This window comes from Micropterus salmoides, unplaced genomic scaffold (genome assembly GCF_014851395.1).
Source record: "Micropterus salmoides isolate LMB-PRFRI ecotype aquatic unplaced genomic scaffold, ASM1485139v1 Ms_hic_scaffold_12, whole genome shotgun sequence".
Lineage (NCBI taxonomy): Eukaryota > Metazoa > Chordata > Actinopteri > Centrarchiformes > Centrarchidae > Micropterus > Micropterus salmoides.
This window is the reverse complement of record NW_024040263.1, coordinates 15,692,474-15,714,642: the sequence shown is the minus strand read 5'-3', so window position 1 is coordinate 15,714,642 and position 22,169 is coordinate 15,692,474. Positions and strand designations below refer to the sequence as shown.

At 40.4% G+C, this 22,169-nt stretch overlaps 1 protein-coding gene across 4 annotated transcripts; it reads left to right on the top strand.

Moving 5' to 3' along the window:
* Nucleotides 1–404: 404 nt before the first annotated feature.
* Nucleotides 405–21,623, top strand: sept3 (septin 3). 4 transcript variants are annotated; one of them, XM_038713622.1, is made up of 10 exons: nucleotides 2,492–2,650; nucleotides 8,200–8,604; nucleotides 8,857–8,985; nucleotides 16,294–16,375; nucleotides 16,579–16,716; nucleotides 17,374–17,491; nucleotides 18,018–18,113; nucleotides 18,348–18,444; nucleotides 18,556–18,607; nucleotides 19,224–21,623. In XM_038713622.1, exons 1-10 carry the CDS (start codon nucleotides 2,590–2,592, stop codon nucleotides 19,351–19,353), a joined length of 1,308 nt encoding a protein of 435 aa, XP_038569550.1. In that variant the 5' UTR covers nucleotides 2,492–2,589; the 3' UTR covers nucleotides 19,354–21,623. The 4 variants fall into 4 exon arrangements, with proteins under 4 accessions (XP_038569551.1, XP_038569550.1, XP_038569552.1 ...); XM_038713624.1 differs by lacking the exon at nucleotides 2,492–2,650 and adding an exon at nucleotides 2,845–2,941 and having other exon boundaries at nucleotides 19,224–19,353; XM_038713625.1 differs by lacking the exon at nucleotides 2,492–2,650 and adding an exon at nucleotides 3,939–4,090 and having other exon boundaries at nucleotides 19,224–19,353.
* The last annotated feature ends 546 nt before the right edge of the window (nucleotides 21,624–22,169 follow it).

Here is a 22,169-nt window from a genome sequence, read left to right as displayed (position 1 = left end):
GCACTCTCTGACTTATTTAATATTGTCAACATTGGAGACAGAGCTTCAGACAGCAGGTTTGTGTCTGTTTTCCTCTATTGTGACTTTAAAATTGTGCATATTCATTGTAAAGATGTGTTATGTAGTGGAATTTAGTGTTAGTGGAGAGCAGTCATATGGTTTCAGGTTGCAGTGTTGTGCAGTGCAGTAACTTGGTCCATTTACATAAGTGCTTTTTACAACTATGTTTATGGAATTTAAAGAATATGATGCATTGTTGTGGATCAAACTACCCAACAGTACATAAAGTAGATCAAATTGGCTGCACCTCAGTAAAAAGCTACCAACTACTACTAATAATGCATTAATATTAACAGTCTAATAATATTGAATATGACTCTTAGGGGGCATTTTGCAGATATTTCTGTACTTAAGCTCAATATTTTAAATGTCAGCTATATGTCATCAACCTGATTTTCCTTAATTTCTCCACTCCTATCAATTGAATCAGTCTTTCTCTTCACCTCTTTCCTCACAACTTGTGTAAAACAGAATGAGTGTTTCTGACCGCCTGGCATCTTTGATCCCTCAAGTATCTGCATCCTCTAGACAAACAAAAGAACGTCCATCTGTCTGCTTGTCACCTCCTCTCTCCCTCTCTTCCCCTCTCATCAAGAAGAAACCCATTCAGATTCCATCATTTGACAAAAAGGGACTCATCTATGAAAACACAAAACAGACAAACGCTGACAGGTAAATGAAGCTGTAGCTTGTGTTGTAGCTCAGTTTTATGTGATGTAATGTAGTAAATTCATTTAAAAGTTTTTTCTTCCCTCTTTTGGCTCCAGATCTTTTGTTCCAATTTCACAGAGGAACCATAGAGAAAGAGCTTCAACCCTCCCAAGAACCAGACCCAAAACATATAGCTCTCCAACTCTCCCAGCAAAGTCCAGCATCTCCATTGTTCCTGCTCCAAAGCCAAATTCCTCTCCCACTCTCTCCACTCTGAAACCAAAGCCAAGTGATTCCCTTCATCTCCCCGCCTCACATTTGAGTGATCCTTCTCCATTACTGCATCAGCCGAAGCCGAAGCCAAGTGTATCTCCAACTTTGACTGTCCCGACACCCAGACTGAGTCCATCTCCAACCTCTCTGTCCAGAGGGATGAGTTTGGACAGTCGAGGAGACAAGCAGTGTTCTCCTGTTGCTACAGAAAGGCGTGCTAGATCGATTACCATATCGAACACTAAAGTTGAGGTTGAGTCCAGCAAACAGGGGCCTTCAAATGGGGCAAAGCGTGACATTCTTGACCAAGCAGCTTTACTGGAATTTACTCATCCTGCGTTGAGAAGAGCTTGTCCCATGACGTGCAGAGAGTCTCAACATCAGACTTACTCTGAGTCCCAGAGGCAAGTGGCCACATCTCAAAGCAAAGTTGGTTTAAGTAAAAAAGAAAATACTGCAAAAGAAAAACCAAAGCCTCCGCCTAGGAATATAGACATAACTGCAATCCCTAGACCAAAGCCAAACATGAAACAACGGCAGGAATTTCTGCCAAGTGGATCGACATGCACACAAACATCTCTCTCAGAGTCTGAGGGGATTAAGTTTGGTAATGTTGTTCAAAGAGAAGCTCAGTCTGTATTTGATGGACTGGCTACTCAGTTGAGCCTTCACAGGAAATGCATAGACCACCCTCAGAGTATGAAGTACAATCATACTGCAGGATTTGCCTCCAATGACCGATCATATGAAATAATTTATTCTGAGAGAAGTGCAGCTTTGCCAGTGACTTCCAAAATGTTGGTTTCCACAGAGCAGTCAACTGTCTCGCCCAATATTGAGACCAGGAGACGACAATTTGGCTTCAACAATGTGGACACAACCTTTCCATCAGGCTCTTATCTTAGTAGACCTCAGGAAGAAAACAATATACGAACGATTACAGGAAATTCATCTAAACTCTGTCAACAAACCAGTGCATCTCAAAACACCAAGTCTCCTCAGAACTACAGATTCTGGTCGAATGCTCAGTGTCAACCCCCCCAGATGGATGTGAAGAGGGCAGTAAGTCAGCCCAACTGTGTTTCAAAGGATCACAGCTGCCAGTCAAGAGACATCGATCGGGAAATGGAGGCTCCTCAGTGTGCAGAAAGGATAAATCAACTCAAGACATGTCTGGTGGCACCGCACACAAAGGAGGCTTCTGTTGAGTACACCACAGGGCCAGCTACGTTTTCAAAACCTGATATTATATCATACAAACATCAGTTTGATCACAAACAGTGTCCTGGGCCAAATAAAAGCCACAAAGAGGTGAACCTCAGTGACATAGGACTAAATCAGAAAGATATTTTTGCACCCTCTGACCGTCATGGGGTGCCCACAAAGCCACCAGAATATCCCTCAGAGAAATGCGTTGTAAGCTGGCCACCATCTGTGGCACACTGCCCATTCAGCACAAACAGTTTTGGCATCAGTTCAAAGGGGGTCTTTGACCTGCCGTCCCAGCCACAGCACAGAGTGTACCAGAGACCAGACGTGACAACAACAACAACAGCTTCCCTTCTACTACACCAACTGAATTACTCTCCAGCAGACAGAGCATTTATGGAGGAACCAGAGGACCCTTATTACGTCACCATGTATTACCCGGGTTCAGTGTACGTGGGTGAGTACAGAGATATCCAAAATACTTAGAAGACTTTAGCTGAACAAATTCCTCAAAGCACACATGACAGGGACTCTTTCATCTCTTGTTTTTAATCTATGTAGGGAGTTAAATAATTTTCTAGCTAAGGGGGCGGGAACTCACACTAGGGGGGAGTCGGGCAGGACAGCAATGATATTTAAGACGTTGCTCCTTATCAGTAGAGTGACAGACATGCTGAAGAGAGAGATGACAGCTGGTTGGAAAGGAAAGCAAAAGAAGGACGGAGGGAGGGCAACTCAGTGATAAAGTGTGAGTACTATGACACAGCTAAGGTTCTACTTTAAAGAATAATTATACTAAACAATATAACAACAAATAGTGTGTAATTACTGCTGGTTATAGCTACCCATGCACATCCTGTGGTAATATTACAAGATAGAGATTTAAAAAACACTACTAAGTATGAATAAGGTGTCTTGATCTCCATAATAAGTTTCATAGGTGTGTAAATTAGCTCTAAATAGCTTATGTAGGCTAATGGTAATACAGTTATATAATATAATAATGACAGGGGCCATTCTTCCTCTACAATGAGTACTATAACTTTTGATAGTTTAAGTACAGTCGGCGATAAAACTTATGCACTTTTACTTACATTTACATTAAAGTACTTTTACTTTTTAAAGTAAAGGATCTGAATTCTTCTTCCACCACTGCTTTCGTAAAAGATCTCAGTACATCTTCCACCACCCTATGTCACCATATGGGAGAATTTTTACATTTTGAAAACGTTTACATTTTAGATAAGATAAAATAAGATAAACTTTTATCCCCAGAGGGAAATTTGTTTCGGGTATCAGTGTTGTGCAATGCTGCAGTAACAAACAATAACTACATATGGACTTCACAAACTCACACATAATACAAACTGTTCCACACATTTACAGTGCACACGTATGTGAGGCATTACCAACTATCTGTAATTGATGACTGAATCAATTGAAACCTGAGTAATGCTAAAAACAACTGAGTGGTTATGTTGAGTTGCACTTGATGCTCTTAAAAATCGACCAATAAAACAAACAATTAAATTAAAATGATGGCCCACTGAAGATGAAAGGTTTGATTAGAGATCAAACTGGATTTATTTAGTCTCATTATAATGCAAATCCAAAATGTTCCCTAAGAATAGTCTGCATCACTGGCAGACTGGCAGACACTGTACCAAAGTGGGTAAATAATGCGCATGCGCGCTGCATCTCCCCACTCCCTCTCCTCTTGTCGCCTTGGTAACGGAAAAGGGGGGCTCACGGCCGGGGGAACGGAGAGGAGAGGTACCCAGATTAATCACATGACCGGTCCTCGTCTTATTATCTCTGCGTGTGGATATACATCGTTTGTTCTTGGACCCAGAGCGACTAACAGATCAGCCCGTCTTCTTCTCTAGCAGATTTGCAGGTCAGTTGAATGTGAATCGCTAAGTATGACGCTGCATGAGCGCTACGCGAGCCGACCGTTAGCAGTGCCGTTGCTAGCAGCTAACAGCCGCTAGCTGTTACCGTCATTATCCAGCATGACTGGAGAGAGACAATGGGGTCGACAGGCTGTGATGGAGCTAACCTCGTGTGATGTATTAAAACTGAGAAAGTATGGCTTAAATATGGAGACATAAAGCGTGGTCATTAACACGTTATTTAAAAAAAAAACAAAAATAAGGTTTTTTTTAAGCAACTAAGGAAACAGGTCGGAGCTTTCATGTCAGCCGAGCATCATCATCTATCGTATGTTTCAGTCTACTAGTGTGATTTCCCAGCAGTATTTAACGTGAGCTTAGACTTAATACTGAAATAAAACAGGGGATATTATATGTGAAGGCGACGAGGAGCAAGAGGGCGGTCAGGCTCCATGACTTCTGAGTGTTGCGATTCAAAGTGACAGCCACTGCCTCAGTGACCTGTGTGATCTGGATCTGCGACTGTGGCCTCGCTGATTCACAGCACGGCAGCAGGCTGCTCCATGTGTACAGCCCGGAGGGCTGAGGTTATCAACATCTTGGCTCAACCTTGTTACCATCTGCCTGCACCATTTGCTTCATTTAAAGGGATCCCTTCACAGAAACATTTCCTTATTGACGTATGCAGACAGTTTTTTTTTACCCACATTTTGAGATTTAGTATCCATTTCTGCTGCCACCCTGATACAACAGAGGTGAATATCGCGATATTTTACGTGGCAATATTGAATCAATATCACAGACGCCAAGGATTGATCTTTTATTATATAAATTTTACATGAGAAGTTCACCTTTTTGTACTATAATAATAAAATCAATTGCTTTTTTAGTCCGCTAGAAAAATAGTTTTCCTTTGGAGACACAATTTGAAGTTGGAAAAAAGGTAATAAATTGCAAAATATCGCAATATGTTTAAAATTGCAATAATATCGTATCGTGACATAAGTGTCGTGATAATATATCGTGGGGCCTCTGGTGATTCCCACTACTAGTGAATACCCCATCCCATATGCCATGACAATTGCCAGAGTCCATTGTAATGTCCTAAAATGTCTTGTTTTGTCTGACAAAAACCCAGATAGAAGATATTCAGTTTACTATCATAGTAGACTAAGAAACATTCCTATTTGAGAAGCCGAAACCTGAGAAGTTTGGCATTGTTTTTTTATAACAGGGTTAGGGATGTGACCAACAGGCCGATATGTCCTTAACATTTTGCCTCTGAAAAACAAATTTAGTCTTGCTCTCTGGTGGACAAACGATGTAAAGATGACACTGTTTATTAAATAACTTAATCTTTTGCATTTCTGTACTGCAGTTCTTGTCATCAGCCACTGACACAGTATATATCTGCCGATAAATCACCTGGCCTATGTATCATTTAACTTAAGCTTAAAAAGATAAAGTGTAAAACACTAATATACAGTGGGTACGGAAAGTATTCAGACCCCTTTAAATTTTTCACTCTTTGTTTCATTCAAAAATCAAAAAGTTCATTTTATTTCTCAGTAATGTACACTCAGCACCCCATCTTGACAGAAAAAAACAGAAATGTAGAAATTTTTGCAAATTTATTAAAAAAGAAAAACTGAAATATCACATGGTCATAAGTATTCAGACACTTTGCTCAGTATTTAGTAGAAGCACCCTTTTGATCTAATACAGCCATGAGTCGTTTTGGGAAAGATGCAACAAGTTTTTCACATCTGGATTTGGGTATCCTCTGCCATTCCTCCTTGCAGATCCTCTCTAGTTCTGTCAGGTTGGATGGTAAACGTTGGTGGACAGCCATTTTCAGGTCTCTCCAGAGATGCTCAATTGGGTTTAAGTCAGGGCTCTGGCTGGGCCATTCAAGAACAGCCACGGAGTTGTTGTGAAGCCACTCCTTCGTTATTTTAGCGGTCTGCTTAGGGTCATTGTCTTGTTGGAAGGTAAACCTTCGGCCCAGTTTGAGGTCCAGAGCACTCTAGAAAAGGTTTTCGTCCAGGATATCCCTGTACTTGTACGCATTCATCTTTCCCTCGATTGCAACCAGTCGTCCTGTCCCTGCAGCTGAAAAACACTCCCACAGCATGATGCTGCCACCACCATGCTTCACTGTTGAGACTGTATTGGACAGGTGATGAGCAGTGCCTGGTTTTCTCCACACATACCGCTTAGAATTAAGGCCAAAAAGTTCTATCTTGGTCTCATCAGACCAGAGGATCTTATTTATCACCATCTTGGAGTCCTTCAGGTGTTTTTTTAGCAAACTCCATGCGGGCTTTCATGTGTCTTGCACTGAGGAGAGGCTTCCGTCGGGCCACTCTGCCATAAAGCCCCGACTGGTGGATTGCTGCAGTGATGGTTGACTTACTACAACTTTCTCCCATCTCCCGACTGCATCTCTGGAGCTGAGCCACAGTGACCTTTGGGTTCTTCTTTACCTCTCTCACCAAGGCTCTTCTCCCCCGATAGCTCAGTTTGGCCGGACGGCCAGCTCTAGGAAGGGTTCTGGTCGTCCCAAACGTCTTCCATTTGAGGATTATGGAGGCCACTGTGCTCTTAGGAACCTTAAGTGCAGCAGAAATTTTTTTGTAACCTTGGCCAGATCTGTGCCTTGCCACAATTCTGTCTCTGAGCTCTTCAGGCAGTTCCTTTGACCTCATGATTCTCATTTGCTCTGACATGCACTGTGAGCTGTAAGGTCTTATATAGACAGGTGTGTGGCTTTCCTAATCAAGTCCAATCAGTATAATCAAACACAGCTGGACTCAAATGAAGGTGTAGAACCATCTCAAGGATGATCAGAAGAAATAGACAGCACCTGAGTTAAATATGAGTGTCACGGCAAAGGGTCTGAATACTTATGACCATGTGATATTTCAGTTTTTCTTTTTTAATAAATTTGCAAAAATTTCTACATTTCTGTTTTTTTCTGTCAAGATGGGGTGCTGAGTGTACATTACTGAGAAATAAAATGAACTTTTTTGATTTTTGAATGAAACAAAGAGTGAAAAATTTAAAGGGGTCTGAATACTTTCCGTACCCACTGTATACTAGCGATTGCTGTGGCCTTAAAATTGAGTTGGTGGCCCGCCACACCTAAATGAATGTAACTGATTGTCAGGGTTTCGTGAGTGAGCGCAGAGGAGGTGAGCCCAAACGCAAGACACTGGAGCAGAGACTTAGTTCAGGGTTTTTTAATCCAAATGTCAACAGGTAAACAGGCAGTTGACTGGAAGAACCACACAGGAAGACTCTACCAGACGAACATGACTGAGTGTAACACACTACAATGACCGGACAGGGAATGAACAGAAACACCAAACATTTACACACAGGGACTAACGAGCAGGGCGGGAGCAACACAGGTGACCGGGATCAGGGCTAATGAGGCAGGCAGAGAAACAGCATGGAAAACAGAGAGACACTTAAAGATGCAAAACACAACACCATACATTAACTGGAACTGGAGCAAGCAGAGGAATTACTGGGGGAACAGAAACAAGCAAACAGATCAAATAAACTAACACAAACAAGGAAAACAGACATGGGTAAAACAACAACCTACACACAAGTAACACTAAGACATGAAACCAAAACACAGTAAACTAGACAAAACAGGCAAGACAGCACCCCAAAATACAACAGACCAAAATAACAGATAAACTGACCAAATCTCAGAGTGCAAACTAGACATGGCTGACAGGCAAAATGTGACACTGATAGTGGAAATATTGGATTTTATAATGGCATTTATGATAAAAAATGTATTTAATGTTAATCTCTGAGATCTGGGCGATACCCAATTTGCATAATAAGATTAATATATGCACCAGTAACATTTCTATTCAACCAGTCTCTTTTCACAATGTCACTGTTATTCTGGAGACAAATATCTTAAAACCAAAACTCCCTGCATGGCTAGATATATTTTAGTCATTTGGGTGAACCAACCCTTTAAGACTAGCCTGCTAAAAGCAAGGAGAAACCTCAGCCAGCTCTACTGGCCTACTTCTTAATGATGTGGCAGTATTCTCTGTTAATAAAAATTTGTATTTTTCCTCTGTAGACATGTCAGACGTCGTTCCTCCAGAAGTGAGACCCAAACCGGCCGTCCCTGCCAAGCCCCCAAATGTGGGGGCTCCTTCCCCCTCCAGCCCCTTCCCGCCCCAGGGTCCGGGCATCGGAGGAGGAGGCGGCGTTTCTGCTCTTCCTCCAAGTGCCATACCAGTCCCCATCGGTAATCATGGCCCGGGGTACATTGGCAGTCATAGTGTGGGTCATGGTGTGGGCCACGTTGCAGGCCATGGTGGGGGTCACACTGCAGCACACAATGGAGGTCATGGTCACGGCGGCTCCCTCAGCTCCAGCGGTGGATCCACTTTGCTAGGATACATTGGTATTGACACTATCATTGAGCAGATGAGGAAGAAGACCATGAAGACAGGCTTTGACTTTAATATCATGGCTGTCGGTAAGTCACAGAAGCCTGTGTAAGTGTAAACCTCTAAAGTGGATTGTTATACAGACAACAGCACCTGGAAAATATCTTCAGAGATTCTGAATTAGTTTTTTTTATCTCTGATTTTTGTTCTTGGTAAAAATTAAAGCTAATCTAAATTCTTCCCTCATAGCTGAACACTTTCTGCCTCTCTTTTTCATTCATCATTTTATGTCCTCTTGGGCCTTGTTCATTACATTTCCCCCTCTTTCCCTCTCGTCTCAGGTCACAGCGGTCTCGGAAAGTCCACTCTGGTGAACACTCTATTCAAGTCCCAGGTGAGCAGGAAGAGCGCAGGGTGGGGCCGTGATGAGAAGATCCCTAAAACTGTAGAGATCAAAGCAGTGTCTCATGGTGAGTAGAGGGAGAGAGCTTCCGTTCTTTCTTTAGAGCCAAACATTTATAGCAGCATTTAATTTGACAAGGAAAATTAACGATCATTGACCATGTTCTTAAAAGTCTCATATAGCCTACTTACAGTATATCAGTGCAGCCTGGTAGATGCCAAGTGAGCTTGCGATCTATTTTAGTTGAGCTAAAAATGCACGGGCCAAGTTCTGCAGGTACTTTGTGTGAGAGGCTGTGATCATATTTATGTGCTGTCCATTTCATCATAGCTGATAGTTTGCTCAAAATTAATGTGAATAATTTTTCCAACTATACACATTTCTCTGGAATAATTATACCACATATCATATAAACAATCTGTGTGGAAACCTGCCTGTTTTGGTGGACAGATCACTGACAGACGACAGATTGGTCAAGAATCAGATATCTAGATTTTGTTGATAATCTGGACTTCTGCTTTGTGTTATATGTGCTAGTGTAAATTCAGTCATGTTGGATTTCCAGGTAAAGTTTACTGCAGGCCACAACAAGCTGAAAGGAGCAGGTGACAGGAATACTTGGGCCACTAAAGAGATGGCCACATTAAGAGGACGAGATGTCGCTTTCCTGATGATGCATCGATAGACATGTTAATAGATTATATTTATCATTTAACAAAATACAAAGAGAGTGACCAGAAGAAAAATCTAAATTAAATCAATATTTGGTGTGAGCACCATTTGCCTTCAAAACAGCATCAATTCTAGGTACACTTGCACAAAGTTTTTGAAGGAACTCAGAAAGTAGGTTGGTCCAAGCATCTTGGAGAACAACCCACAGTTCTTCTGTGGATTCAGGCAGCCTCAGTTGCTTCTCTCTCTTCATGTAATCCCAGACAGACTCGATAATGTTGAGATCAGGGCTCTGGGGGCCACACCATCACTTCCAGCACTGGGTTGCACCAACTATGTGTACAAAGTAAGTTCATACTTAGCCTAGTTTGAACGTAATTTCCAACTTAAGTCGGAGTTTACGTGCTACTAACGTTTTAAGGGTTGCACCAGCTGAAATACGTCCAACGTAGACAAAAGTTACAACTTAAATCTTACACCTAGTCCTTAATAGGTGTAAAATCCTCCATAAAATAGTCGAGTGGTTGACATGGCGCATTGTTCTGAAATGTGGGTTAACTGGGATCAGGAGGAGCAAATTATACCGGGCTCTTCTGCGTAACCGAGCGCACACAGCCTGGATGACAGCTCATTTCGGTTAATGAAGCAAAATGCAGATCACAGACTGGTTAAGTTATGAAGGTATGAATTGAAAATGTAGCGAAATTTAAAGTAGAATACTGGCCCAAAGAAAATACTGGAGTAAAGAGTAAAAATATAAATAATAAAGGAATGTGAAAAGGCAATTACTTATTTTATTTTATTTATTTAGCTCATTTGCGGTACTTGTAACAAGTTACTACCCTCCCTGCTGCAGGCGCACCTCACTGCTGTCTTCAGGTAGGCTGTAAGTAACAGCAGCACAAAAAGGTTTGCAATATTGAGGCACTTTGCTGCACCTGCCTCCAGCAAACTCTTATTTTTTCTCCCTTAACTTTTCAGCACCACCTTTGCATTGTGTCGGATGTTTTCTATAGGCCTAGGCTACATGATTTTTGTCTGCATTTCTACCGTTTAATTATGTCTGATGCAGAGTGTGTGATTGATTGATTGACTAGTCACTCACAGTTAACCTTCTCGGCTAGCCAACTCCAAAATTGCCGGTGAAAAGTGGGGGGGGGGACAAAACATTCATTTTCTGAGACATGTCTTACGCTTATGTAATGTTACAATTTCATCTGCCAGTTATACGGTACCGTTCCTTACGGGTACCATAAATTACGCCTATGTTGTAGTTAACGGTTTTAACACTTGATGTCACTGTTGGACTAGCTGTAGATTAAGGTTTCATAGTTATCAGCTAATCATAATTCTTTGTCCTTGTTTACCCTTTTTGTTGGTGTTTTGTTGCTATTTTTAGCCTCTTCAGTATTGCAAAACGTTGAGAGAGAGAGAGAGACAAACACACAACAAAACCGTAATAAACTCTCTGTCTCTCCTCTTCTGAAGGAGAATCAGATGGGGGAGAGATAACTGCAGGCATGAGTGCGTAAGTCTGTGTGCATGTGAGAGAGAGAGAAAGAGAGGGATGGATGTGTAAACATCATTTTCTGCGACAATATTTTGATTAGTATGGAGTTTGGCCAGAGTAGCTAAGATGAACATTACTTCTGGGTGGTGCAACCAAACATCGACACAGCTTAAGTCTCAAACTAACTAGTTTCAATGTATTGTTTAGTGTGGACTTTGCACCATAACTTATGGTAGAACTTCTGTATCGCTGGTGCAACAGGCTGCAGAACTTCTTGTTCGCTTAATAACTGTCACTGAATGTTTGGGGTCGTTGTCATGCGGCAGAATATATTTGGAGCCAATCAGATGCCTCCCTGATGGTATTACAGAATGAATAAGTATCTGCCTCTACTTCTTTGAGTATTGAGACCATTCATTCTGACCAAATCCCCAACTCTATTTGCAGAAATGCAGCCACAAACTAGCAAGGAACCGGCCAAATATTTGTAAATATTTAAAATTTTGACTCAGTTCAGAGCACCTGTTTTACTGCACCCCAGTTCCTGTTTACATGCATAGTTGCCTTGTTTCCATGTCGGAGGTATGACTTTTTGGCCGCAAGTCTTCCATTAAGGCCTACCTCTGATCAGACTTCTCTGGATTGTAGATGGATGTACCAGAGTCCCATTGTTTTCTGCCAGCTCTGAGCTGATGCCACTGCTGTTCCACCGATTGTTTAGAGGTCTGTTGATGAGCATGCTGTCATTTCATGAGCTACGGCTATATAGTCTATTTGATCGATAGAAGCAGAACAGCAGAAGAAGGATGAATGCCCAAGGTGTTTTGGCAATGACACGAGTGAAGGAGAATTGGATGGGGGAGAGATAACTGCAGGCATGAGTGCGTAAGTCTGTGTGCGTGTGTGAGAGAGAAAGAGAGAGAGCGCTCTGTTACTTTATTTTCAGAGGCTACCCAAAAGAGCAAGTTATTATTACCAAAATTTTGTTTTTAATTTTGTTAAGGTTTGGCCAGTAGAGTGCAGGACTAAGACAGGGAGGAGTTAGATAAAAGAGGAATATTTATTGTTAAGGGATTGGATTTTGAGCAAGGCAGAGTGGGAGATTAAATGCTGCAGAACCGGGTTGGTGGTTGCTGTGTAGAACAGGGGGGAAAACATACCTGAGAGTCCAGAGTGTGAGAGTCCAGAGTATGAGTTGCTGAGCTATGCAGGTCCAGAGCAGAATCCGGGAAAACCGTAAAACTTATATTAATAGCCCAGGCTTTAATTTGCTAATATTAATGAATTGACCCTGCCTATATTTGGGACATTCCTTCATATGGGACAGGCCTTTAATTCCTTTTGCACTAAACTCTTGTTCAGCAAGGATGTAACAGGCCACTATCAAACCAGTATGAATTTTATATTTATATGAATATTATATCAAATAACATATCAATTACAAATCATTCCTTTGATCTAGCTCTGACTGACAGCTTAGGCGCTTTTATTTTGTAGGTGTCAAAGTAACGAAAACGAGCATACTCAACCAAACGGTGCAGGATGCAGAGAAAAGTGTGGCAGAAGTCAAGTTTGTATGAAAATCTGTTTTGATTCTTTTGACCCTTACAGACAAAAGGAATATACATCTCTCTTGTTTACCATGACAGTAAATCTGAGTGAATTAGACTTTGGGGCTCGTTGTTTTTGCAAAATGAACTGAACAGTTGAATGGTGGAGAATCTAACCGATCTAACGATGTGTATCATGTCCATACTGAAAAAGTTTAAACATTTATATTTATATGTGTGTTCGAAGCAGCTTAGAACTAGCCAAAGCTGGAGACCCGGGGGGTTTAAGAGGTTTTATACATCCAAAGAACTTCTATAAAAACCAGACCCGGCATCTAATCGAGACCTGCGCTTATCTGTCTCCAATGTGTACCCACACCAGGCCAGTAAACAATGTAGTCGGCTATTTGATTTTACAGTAGTTTAGCAAGGCGGGGGTACAGGGAGAGGAGACGGGATGAGCGCTATTTCCAGTAGCGTAACTTGAACAACACATTAATATGCAAAATTAGCTTTTAACTTTAATTGTTAGCCTACTCAATGTTCTTCTACAATAGGTCTAATATACGGTAGTTATTTAAATGAGTTCATTATGTTGTTTATATAAGTATATGAATTGAATTGATTTTTTTTATTTGTTTGTTTTTTTGTTATTTTCCTTTAGCTTTGGCAGTACTGTTGTATTAACATTCATGCCAACCGACCTGACTTCTTTTCTCCGTGAGATGGAAGAGTTTAGAAAGTTGCGTGGAGCTGCGGAGAGCCCCCAGCTGCAGTAGTGCATGGATCACCCATGAAATTCATCCCGCCAGAGGGAACGATCACCAACTGTTCACAGCGCGCTGGTCGTAATAGCGACACAAACCATTATAGGTATTGGAGAGGAATGGGGTGTACAGGGCCAGGGACAGGAGATCCCGGAGCGACCGAGTGTGGACGGTCAGTGATTGTTCCCTCTGGCTGGATGAGGCACGATCTGCTGGCATTTCCTCACGTCTGGGTCATTGCTGCATACTGTAGCTGTTTCTGCTGGGGTTTCCCAAAGCAGTTTTTCAGGTTTGCTGTCCCAAGTACTTAGTGCAATCTCAGGCAGGATGGGCCACACGATTTTAACACACACTGAACGAAACAAACCAAGGTTTTTACGCAGTGGCTTTCCCTCCGGACTCTTAGAGGCAGAAACCATTAAAAAATGCAAAACCCTCATTTAAATACTGCCACCTCTATTGCGTTTGCTCCTGTTGTCGTCTAATAATTCTTAGTAAATCATCTGAGTCTGGCTGTTTCTCGCCCCGTTATATTCCTCCTACGCAGCTGTTTCTGTTTCAGTTAATGATTGTGTTTCAACCTGAAAATTGGAGGGTGATCATTAGCACCTGTTTGGTATAATTGTTTAACCATACACCTGACGATATGCCTACAAATTCCCTGACTTTGTGCAAGCGTACCTAGAAGAATTTATGCTGTTGAAGGCAAATGGTGGTCGCACCAAATATTGATTTGGTTTATATTTTTTTCTGTTCACTCACTTTAATCTATTAACATGTCTATTTTTTCCTATTATTTAAATGTTTTGCACAGTACTTTATATACATATATATTTGCACAAATGACGGAATGACTTTTGTCCCCTATCACTTACATTGGGACATCTTAATGTCCAGCATGAACAGGAAGCAAAACCTGTTTCAGTGTACATATGGGGACTCTGATTGTTGTGTTAAGACAGACTTGACAAAAAAGTGAACATGATACAAGCTATGAATAATAACCACAGGTGAATGTAAAGTTTGTTAAGAAGGCTGCAGGCTTGCCAAGTGTTTATCAAGTGTTTTTGAAATGTGAAATCATTAACAGCCACTATGCTGGTCATGTGTAGCATTTCAGTGAACACAATTATCTACTTTGGAGTTCAGTAATGAATATGTATTTCTACATCTCCTCTATGAATAAAACTCTGACAACATCATGACAAATGGTTTTTAGTCATTCGGCCGGTACAGATTGTTCTTGGGCCCTCAGATTCCCACTGGTTTGCTGACAGCTTTTACTTCACACAAATTCATCAGTCCTGGGAGAACTGTCCATAACTGTGAGAGAGACAGTGTTTTACCTTCCACACAGGGTCTGTGGACGGACTTGTTGATCTTCAGCCCAGACAATATTTGTTCACACACATGCTGTGGGTGCATCAGAACTTCTTTTCGTTTTGATTTGACAGACTGACCTCACTACCTCTATCATCTTGCTGGTCATTACCCAATGAATTTTTCAGCCTTCTCCGAATGCAGACTTTATCCATCCAGCCGGTCTACTTTTGTCAATCTGTTTATTATAGACATCTCAAGCGAGACACACAAATTTTGCAGTTAACTTAACTCCATTTCACTAATATCAGCGGTAGTTTTACAAAAGATGAGACATGATTTGAGACCCTTTTGAAGACTAAAATGTTTGCTGCCATAAAGCCGGACAGTCTCACAACTGAGAGATGTGTTTCTGTGGTAACGATGAATGACCCCTGCTGACATCTGACATGTAGAGGTAAACATTACTCAATTTGTAGTTTGCTAACACTGTTGTGACGCGAGGAACCAGAATTGTTTCATTCACCACTGAGTCTACCTCATAAAACTTTTGCGTAATTGAGATATTATTCCACAAGACACAAGCATTCAGCTGGAATAAACAGGACTCAGACATGCAGACATGATTTTGGTTTGAGAGTCCTAAATCAGCTAGAACACAGAGCAAATACTGTAATGGCCCTAATACCCTAATGGCTAAAACCCTTAGTTTTTAGTCTGATGCTGTGCCTTCATTCGAGATGTGGTTGAGGGAGCTGGGTGAGATCCTCTATCTGGAGAAACTTAAATTCAAGAATGCAAGAAGTAAGAGTGTTTGACAAGACATGGGGACCAGTGTTGAGACACTTAAGGGTTCTGAGGGAGGGTCATGGCGTGGGATGAACAACTGACAATATTAACCCTGTAACAATGGTAGCTGTATATGTGTTTATTTGTTTTAAACCTTTTCTTTGCTTTTTCACTCTCTTGGTTTGCTCTCGTTTTCTAGCATGAGTACTGCTCTTTAATTACTTTGCCCACTGATGTATGAGATCCTCCATACAACTGTAACCATATGTTCTTTCACGTTGGAATTTTGTTGTTATTGATATAAAATGTGGAAAAGCAAGATTGCTTTTATGTTCCAGTGTGGACTGTACCCAAGAATGACCTGCAAATTACTCCTGATTAAAGCCACTGTGTCTTGTATCTGAAAATATCTGACTTCGGCGCCCCTCCCCCAGTGTTAGCATCAGATCAGTTACTGTGGCAGACAGCTCTGTACTGTGCTTATTATGGGTGTGGAAAAGGAACTTGTATTCATCCTTGATTTAACAGCACCAGGGAAACGGTGGTAAAATGTCAAACCCTTGGACAGAGCTCAGTGTTCGGTATCTTCGGTTTACATGAACACATCGCCAGCCCTGTGGTTGACAGGGACCTGACATTATCCAGCAAAAATATCTCAGTCAGATCATTTTATTCTGTGTTTGCTTTGTTTCCAGCTTGAATGCTGTTCATACAAAGCGACAGCAATGATTTATTTAGTTATTTTCTTTGTGTGTGTTTATTTACAGTCCTTGAGGAAGGTGGCGTGAAGATGAAGTTGACAGTCGTTGACACCCCAGGCTTTGGAGACCAAATCAATAATGACAACTGGTGGGTTTTCCAACTCCTGGATCATTAAAGCTTCATAAATGTCATAATCACTGCCTCATCTAACCAAGAACTATTTTTTCACTTGCAGCAATGCATTTAGTTCCCTAAAACGATACTGAAAATGGTCCTACTCAACTAGTCTTCTTATGTTTTCTCGCTGAAGTAGTCTTTTTCTCTCAAGCTGACCTCTTCTGTATCCACAGCTGGGAGCCCATTTCCAAGTACATCAATGAGCAGTATGAGAAGTTCCTAAAGGAGGAGGTCAACATCACCAGAAAGAAGCGAATCCCTGACACCAGGGTGCACTGTTGTCTCTATTTCATCACCCCGACTGGACACTCGTGAGTTAAACTTTATCAGAACCAGAGATTAGTAAAGTCTCCACTCAAACCATCTTTAAGTATCTGATCTAAAAAGGGACATCTGTCTGTGCACAAATACAGCACACAGTGTTCATGTCCCTTTATCCAAAAACATTTCATCTGAGATTAACAAAGCCCTGTGTGTGCTACTTTATATTGCAGACAACACACCTCTCTCTCTCTCTCTCTCTCTCTCTCTCTCTCTCTCTTCTGAACCTCATAATTAGCTCCTGCTGACAACTGTGAAATTGCTCTTTAATGGATAGACGGATACAGTCTTTTGTGTAGTACAACCAGTGTATCCCATCCTTCGTAGCAGGCATAATTGAGACTGACAGGATGTTTTGTGTGTAGGCAAACAAGAGCGGGGATGCAACCTTTGTCCAATGATAAGCCCACTTTTCAATAGCATTCACGCTGTAAGTCTCTTGTAATTGCTACAGGACCAGGCAAAGCTAATGAGACGTATGAAATTATGATAAATAAAAACCCTGTACCTCCTTCTGCTATTTGTTATCCTCACCATCTTTCCACTGTCACACACGAGCCTTGTGGAAGAATCAAATCCAGCTCCTAAATCGATCTACTTGTCTCTTTTTCATTCTCTTTCTTTTTTGCTCGGTCTGTCTGTCTCAGTCTCCGGCAGCTAGACCTCGAGTTCATGAAGCACTTAAGTCACTCAGTCAACATTATTCCTGTCATCGCGAAGGCAGACACGATGACCATTGAGGAGAGACAGGAGTTCAAACAGCGGGTGAGTTTCACCAATGATCCCACATAAAGCTAGACTGATAAATTGCCCTATATATCAGCTAATATAAGCTTAATGCCAGAGCCTATAGTTATCAAGAAATGCCAAAGATAGGTTTGTATTTTAGAAACAGTGTCTCCATTACATCGTTTGTCCTCCACAGAGCATTGATTGAGTTAATTTATCAACTTGTCCTGGTCAGTACATATTTTGGTGTTTAAAGCTGCTCTAATAAATATCTTTAGATTAACAATGGATCAAATGACAAACCCACAGAGAATCATCAACCGACAGTTTCACTCAGTTCTTTTATCTCATTGTTTTGGTTTTATATCCCGCAACCTTTTGGTTCAGTCTCCCTGCTCTCATAGTGTTGTTGCAGCTCTAAAAACCCACTGTACACTACCTGATATATTTGCATATCTTTCAAAGTTAAATACTGGACAGGCTATAGGTCCCACATGAGTGGTTTGAAGACGGTTCTCAGATGAAGATGTGCGTTGTTTCCTGGCTTTGTTTTGTGCTGTAGGTAAGAAAGGAGCTGGAGATGAGCGGGATCGAGTTTTACCCACAGAAGGAGTTTGATGAGGACATGGAGGACAAGAGCGACAATGACAAGATCAGAGTGAGTGGTTCTGTTCTTTCGTTCACACACATCACATTATTTTCCTCCTCTTCAAGAGCATGAGTTTTTCCCTCCCCTCCCTTCCACCCAGCTTGATTCAATCTGTCTCACACTCACGCACCGCTTCCCCCAAACAGAATGTCAGGACACTGGGCCATGTATTTGTTTCATCTCATAAACCATGTGCTGCTGTCTTCAGTACACTGAACCGTGGCGAAATCTCTCTGTCCATAGGAGGCGATGCCCTTTGCTGTGGTGGGCAGCGACAAAGAATATCAAGTGAATGGCAAACGAGTTCTGGGTAGGAAGACAGCGTGGGGAATTGTAGAAGGTGAGTGATGTGGCCTTTCTTAATAAGTAAAATTTATAGTCCCTTTGCCAAAGAAATAATATAAATGATCTCAGGTAAAGGACGTGAGCTTTTTGTTTTTTTTCTTTGCAGTTGAAAATCCCAACCATTGTGAGTTTGCTCAGCTGAGAGATTTCCTGATCAGGTAAAGTAGTCTTTTAAATAGATAATTAAAACCTCAATTCAATGCAATAAACTGCATATAAGGACAATTAGAAATAATGGGATTTGCCATATTGAGAAACTTTTGCTTATAATAGTACTTTAACAATAACAAAAAATGTCCCACAGTGATTAAATCTTAAAATGGAAGATATTAAATTTACTATCAAATAAGGCTACGCAAACCAGCAAATATTCACATTTGAGACGATTTAACCACAACTTTTTTTACTTAAAGAAATGGCTCAAATGATTAACCGTTTACCAAAATAGTTGCCGATGAATTTTCTCATGATCAACTAGTGATTCAATAGTTGACCAATAAATTAAAAAGTAAACATAATGTGAAAATAACGATAAGTACATAATAAGCCTTTTGAAAATAAGGATGTGTAATTCTTTGCATGTAAGGGTATAATATTTTTATTTTACTCTGTGGCTAATTGGATCCAAATGCTTTCAAGGTCCAGTCATGCTTTTGCACTGTATTAAATCTAAACACAAGGATCACTAAAAATGCATTTAAAAAGCACAATAGCGTTGATACCTCCCTGTTTTAAATAGATATATACATAACTAGAAATGTGTCTCTTTCTCAGGTCTCACCTCCAGGATTTGAAGGAGGTCACTCATAACATTCACTATGAAACCTATCGTGCCAAGAGACTGAACGAGAATGGAGGTCTGCACCCCATATCATCCAATGACACCCAAGAAAGCAACCTGTAGTCAGTCAGTCAGTCAATCGGGAATTGTTCAGGCAGAGGGAGAAAAAAAACGTGCAATGAAGCTGATAGATGAAGCTACTGAATATTATAATCCACCACAGCATCGCTGCATACTTGTAAACATTTAAATTGATGTCATTTAATAATTTTTTTTCTGATTCCAAACTCCACCATCGTCTTCTACACTTCCTTACCCCATACACATATCAAACCCCTCTAGTCACATTCAAGTCTTTCTTATGAATATTTACATGACAGGACACCCAGAGACTTAGTGCCATCATAAAACATTTTATCTACTGCCAATGCCTTGTCACTTATCATTGTCCGGATAGTTACTATGTGTGAAAGAGGCTAATTCTTAGGTTTTAGTGTTGTGTAGCAACTTGATTCAGACAAATGAAATTATTTGCTCTAGATATTAAAATCATAATTCCTGTGTAGTAGCGATGCATGAGGCAACTCTGCAGATGACTCTGTACAAATTGCTTTTTTTAAATTCACAGCAGCAATGGTTCATTTGGAGAAAGAATCCCTGTGGCTTTACTGCCAGGAGGGCTTAACAAACATTACAAGCTGCGCTGTCTTCTTTCATACCCACCATCACGGAGAAAACAAATTGGAATGAAATGTCTCCAATATTCCCTCGCCCTGTTTATGTTTGATTTTCCATTTCAAAATAGTCTGTGCACACAGACCTGCATACTAAGATGGGAGACAGCTGCAACATCAGTCACATATGAAATGCAGCTGTGTGTGTGTGTGCGTGCGTGCGTGCGTGTGTGCATGTGTGTGTAATTAATGAGTCCACGAGGTGCATGACTGCATACTGCAGATTCTGTGATTCCATGATTCACCGTAATAAACACTTTGAGATGATACAGCTCAGCATGCTGAGTTAAATCACAGTGGGTACAGAGGACAGTAGTTTTATAAAAAAAAAAGTTTTTATTCGGGATTCAGATTGACTTTGTGAACTATTTTGACAGCTAAATGGTCAACACGCGCCCAATTAGAATGTCAATCTAAACACCTGCAGCATGTAATTTAATCCGTATTACTTTATAGAAATGAAGTGGCATTGCCAATAATGACATAAAACAATCACATTTCTTTACAAGTTTACTCAACTGGAGTAATCCATATATAGTGTAAATCAGCTGTTGGGAAACCACTAGCACTTTGCTTAAGTTTTTTTTATTTGTTAGGCCTTTTTGTCCTCACCGGACCCACTGATCAAAAAGAAATCCGACCACATCAGTGTACCTGGTGATAGGTGAACAGAAAACTGAAAATTATTTATTTTTCTGTTTAATGTCTTGTGCCATGCAAAGTATTTGTTATCTCTGGTGGTGACCAAGTGTTTGTGTTAATTCCATTTTGAAATTAAATTTGTCATGCTCACCACTTGGGGGCAGCACTCTGCCATGAATAAGGAGTGACTCAACAGAACAAGAAACAGACACTCTGACGACCTTTGTGTCCTCATATCGACTGCTGAGATTTTTACACAGTCCAGGCTTATTTCCTGAGAGTTTACAGATTTTTGGGTCCACCACTGCCGTCAGTGAAAACTAACACATCTCTCCAGATCAGGTTTACAAGAAAATACCCAATGGTATGCACTCAAAGTGTTGGTGTAATTATTCCAAATCAATTAATTTATTAGGTTGTAAACATGTTTACCAAGTTTTCTTTAGGAACTCAACATTTATACTGTCTGCAGGACAGCATGAATATGTACAAGTACAAGTAATTAAATCTTTCAATATCTATCAATCAAAGTTGAATCATCATTTTATACAATCATACCTGTTTGTGTGATTTTTATATGAAATGTGATGTCTGCAACAAACTGATAATAGTTGTCTGTGATTTTAGTGCAGTCAAAGGTTTCAAGCAGAAATTTGAAAGTGTTAATCTGCATGCTTGTGTCCATATTGCCTGTTTGCTTACAGTTGATTAGTTCACGCATCATTGCAACTTAACATCAACTCATCAACTATTTCTGAATGTGTGACGTGTACATTAAATCTAAATCATGAGGTACAGCGCTGCTGTCTTAACTCCTATACCCAAACTGACAGCCTACCATCTACATATCACTCATCCTGTTGAATCAGTAGAACTTCACAATGTACATTTATTTAATAACCACTTTTTTCAAAGTTGAGATATAATTTTCAGTGTTATATTGAGTTATTTATACATTAATGTCTTATTATAATGTATTCTTTATTTAATAAAAGCACATTCCCATGTTTTTTGAAAGAGCGTTTTTTTCATGAATGTCTAAATAATACATGATTTATATTACATATATGTATATAAGATACCCACAAAATGCTCATATTAATATATTTTTATTATTGTAGTAGTAGTAGTTTTAGTAGTAATGGTAGTAGTATTGTTGGACAACTCATATTGAACTTAAATCACAAGAGAGGAAATAAGCTTGAATTAAATATAGGTGGGATATAATTAAACCAAAACCAAAGCTTAAAAAATATCAATTATGCTTATTATTATTAATTACAGCCATATTACTGTAGTTAAAACAAATAGTGGATGTATAGTTTTGGTTTGTGTTGATTCAAAAATTTAATTTAATTTTTTAATTTTTAATCAGTGAACTGTAAAATCACTACAGGCTGTAGTGATCTCAATACACATTTCAACTGCTTCTGCTGAGCCCTACCTTTTGTGCAGTGTAGGGCAGTCCCAGGAGCAGACAGCATAATGAGCTGCTGTTTTAGTATATCAGGCCGTGTATACACGCAGACCGTGTTGCAAACTCAATGAGGTAAACTATGCTCT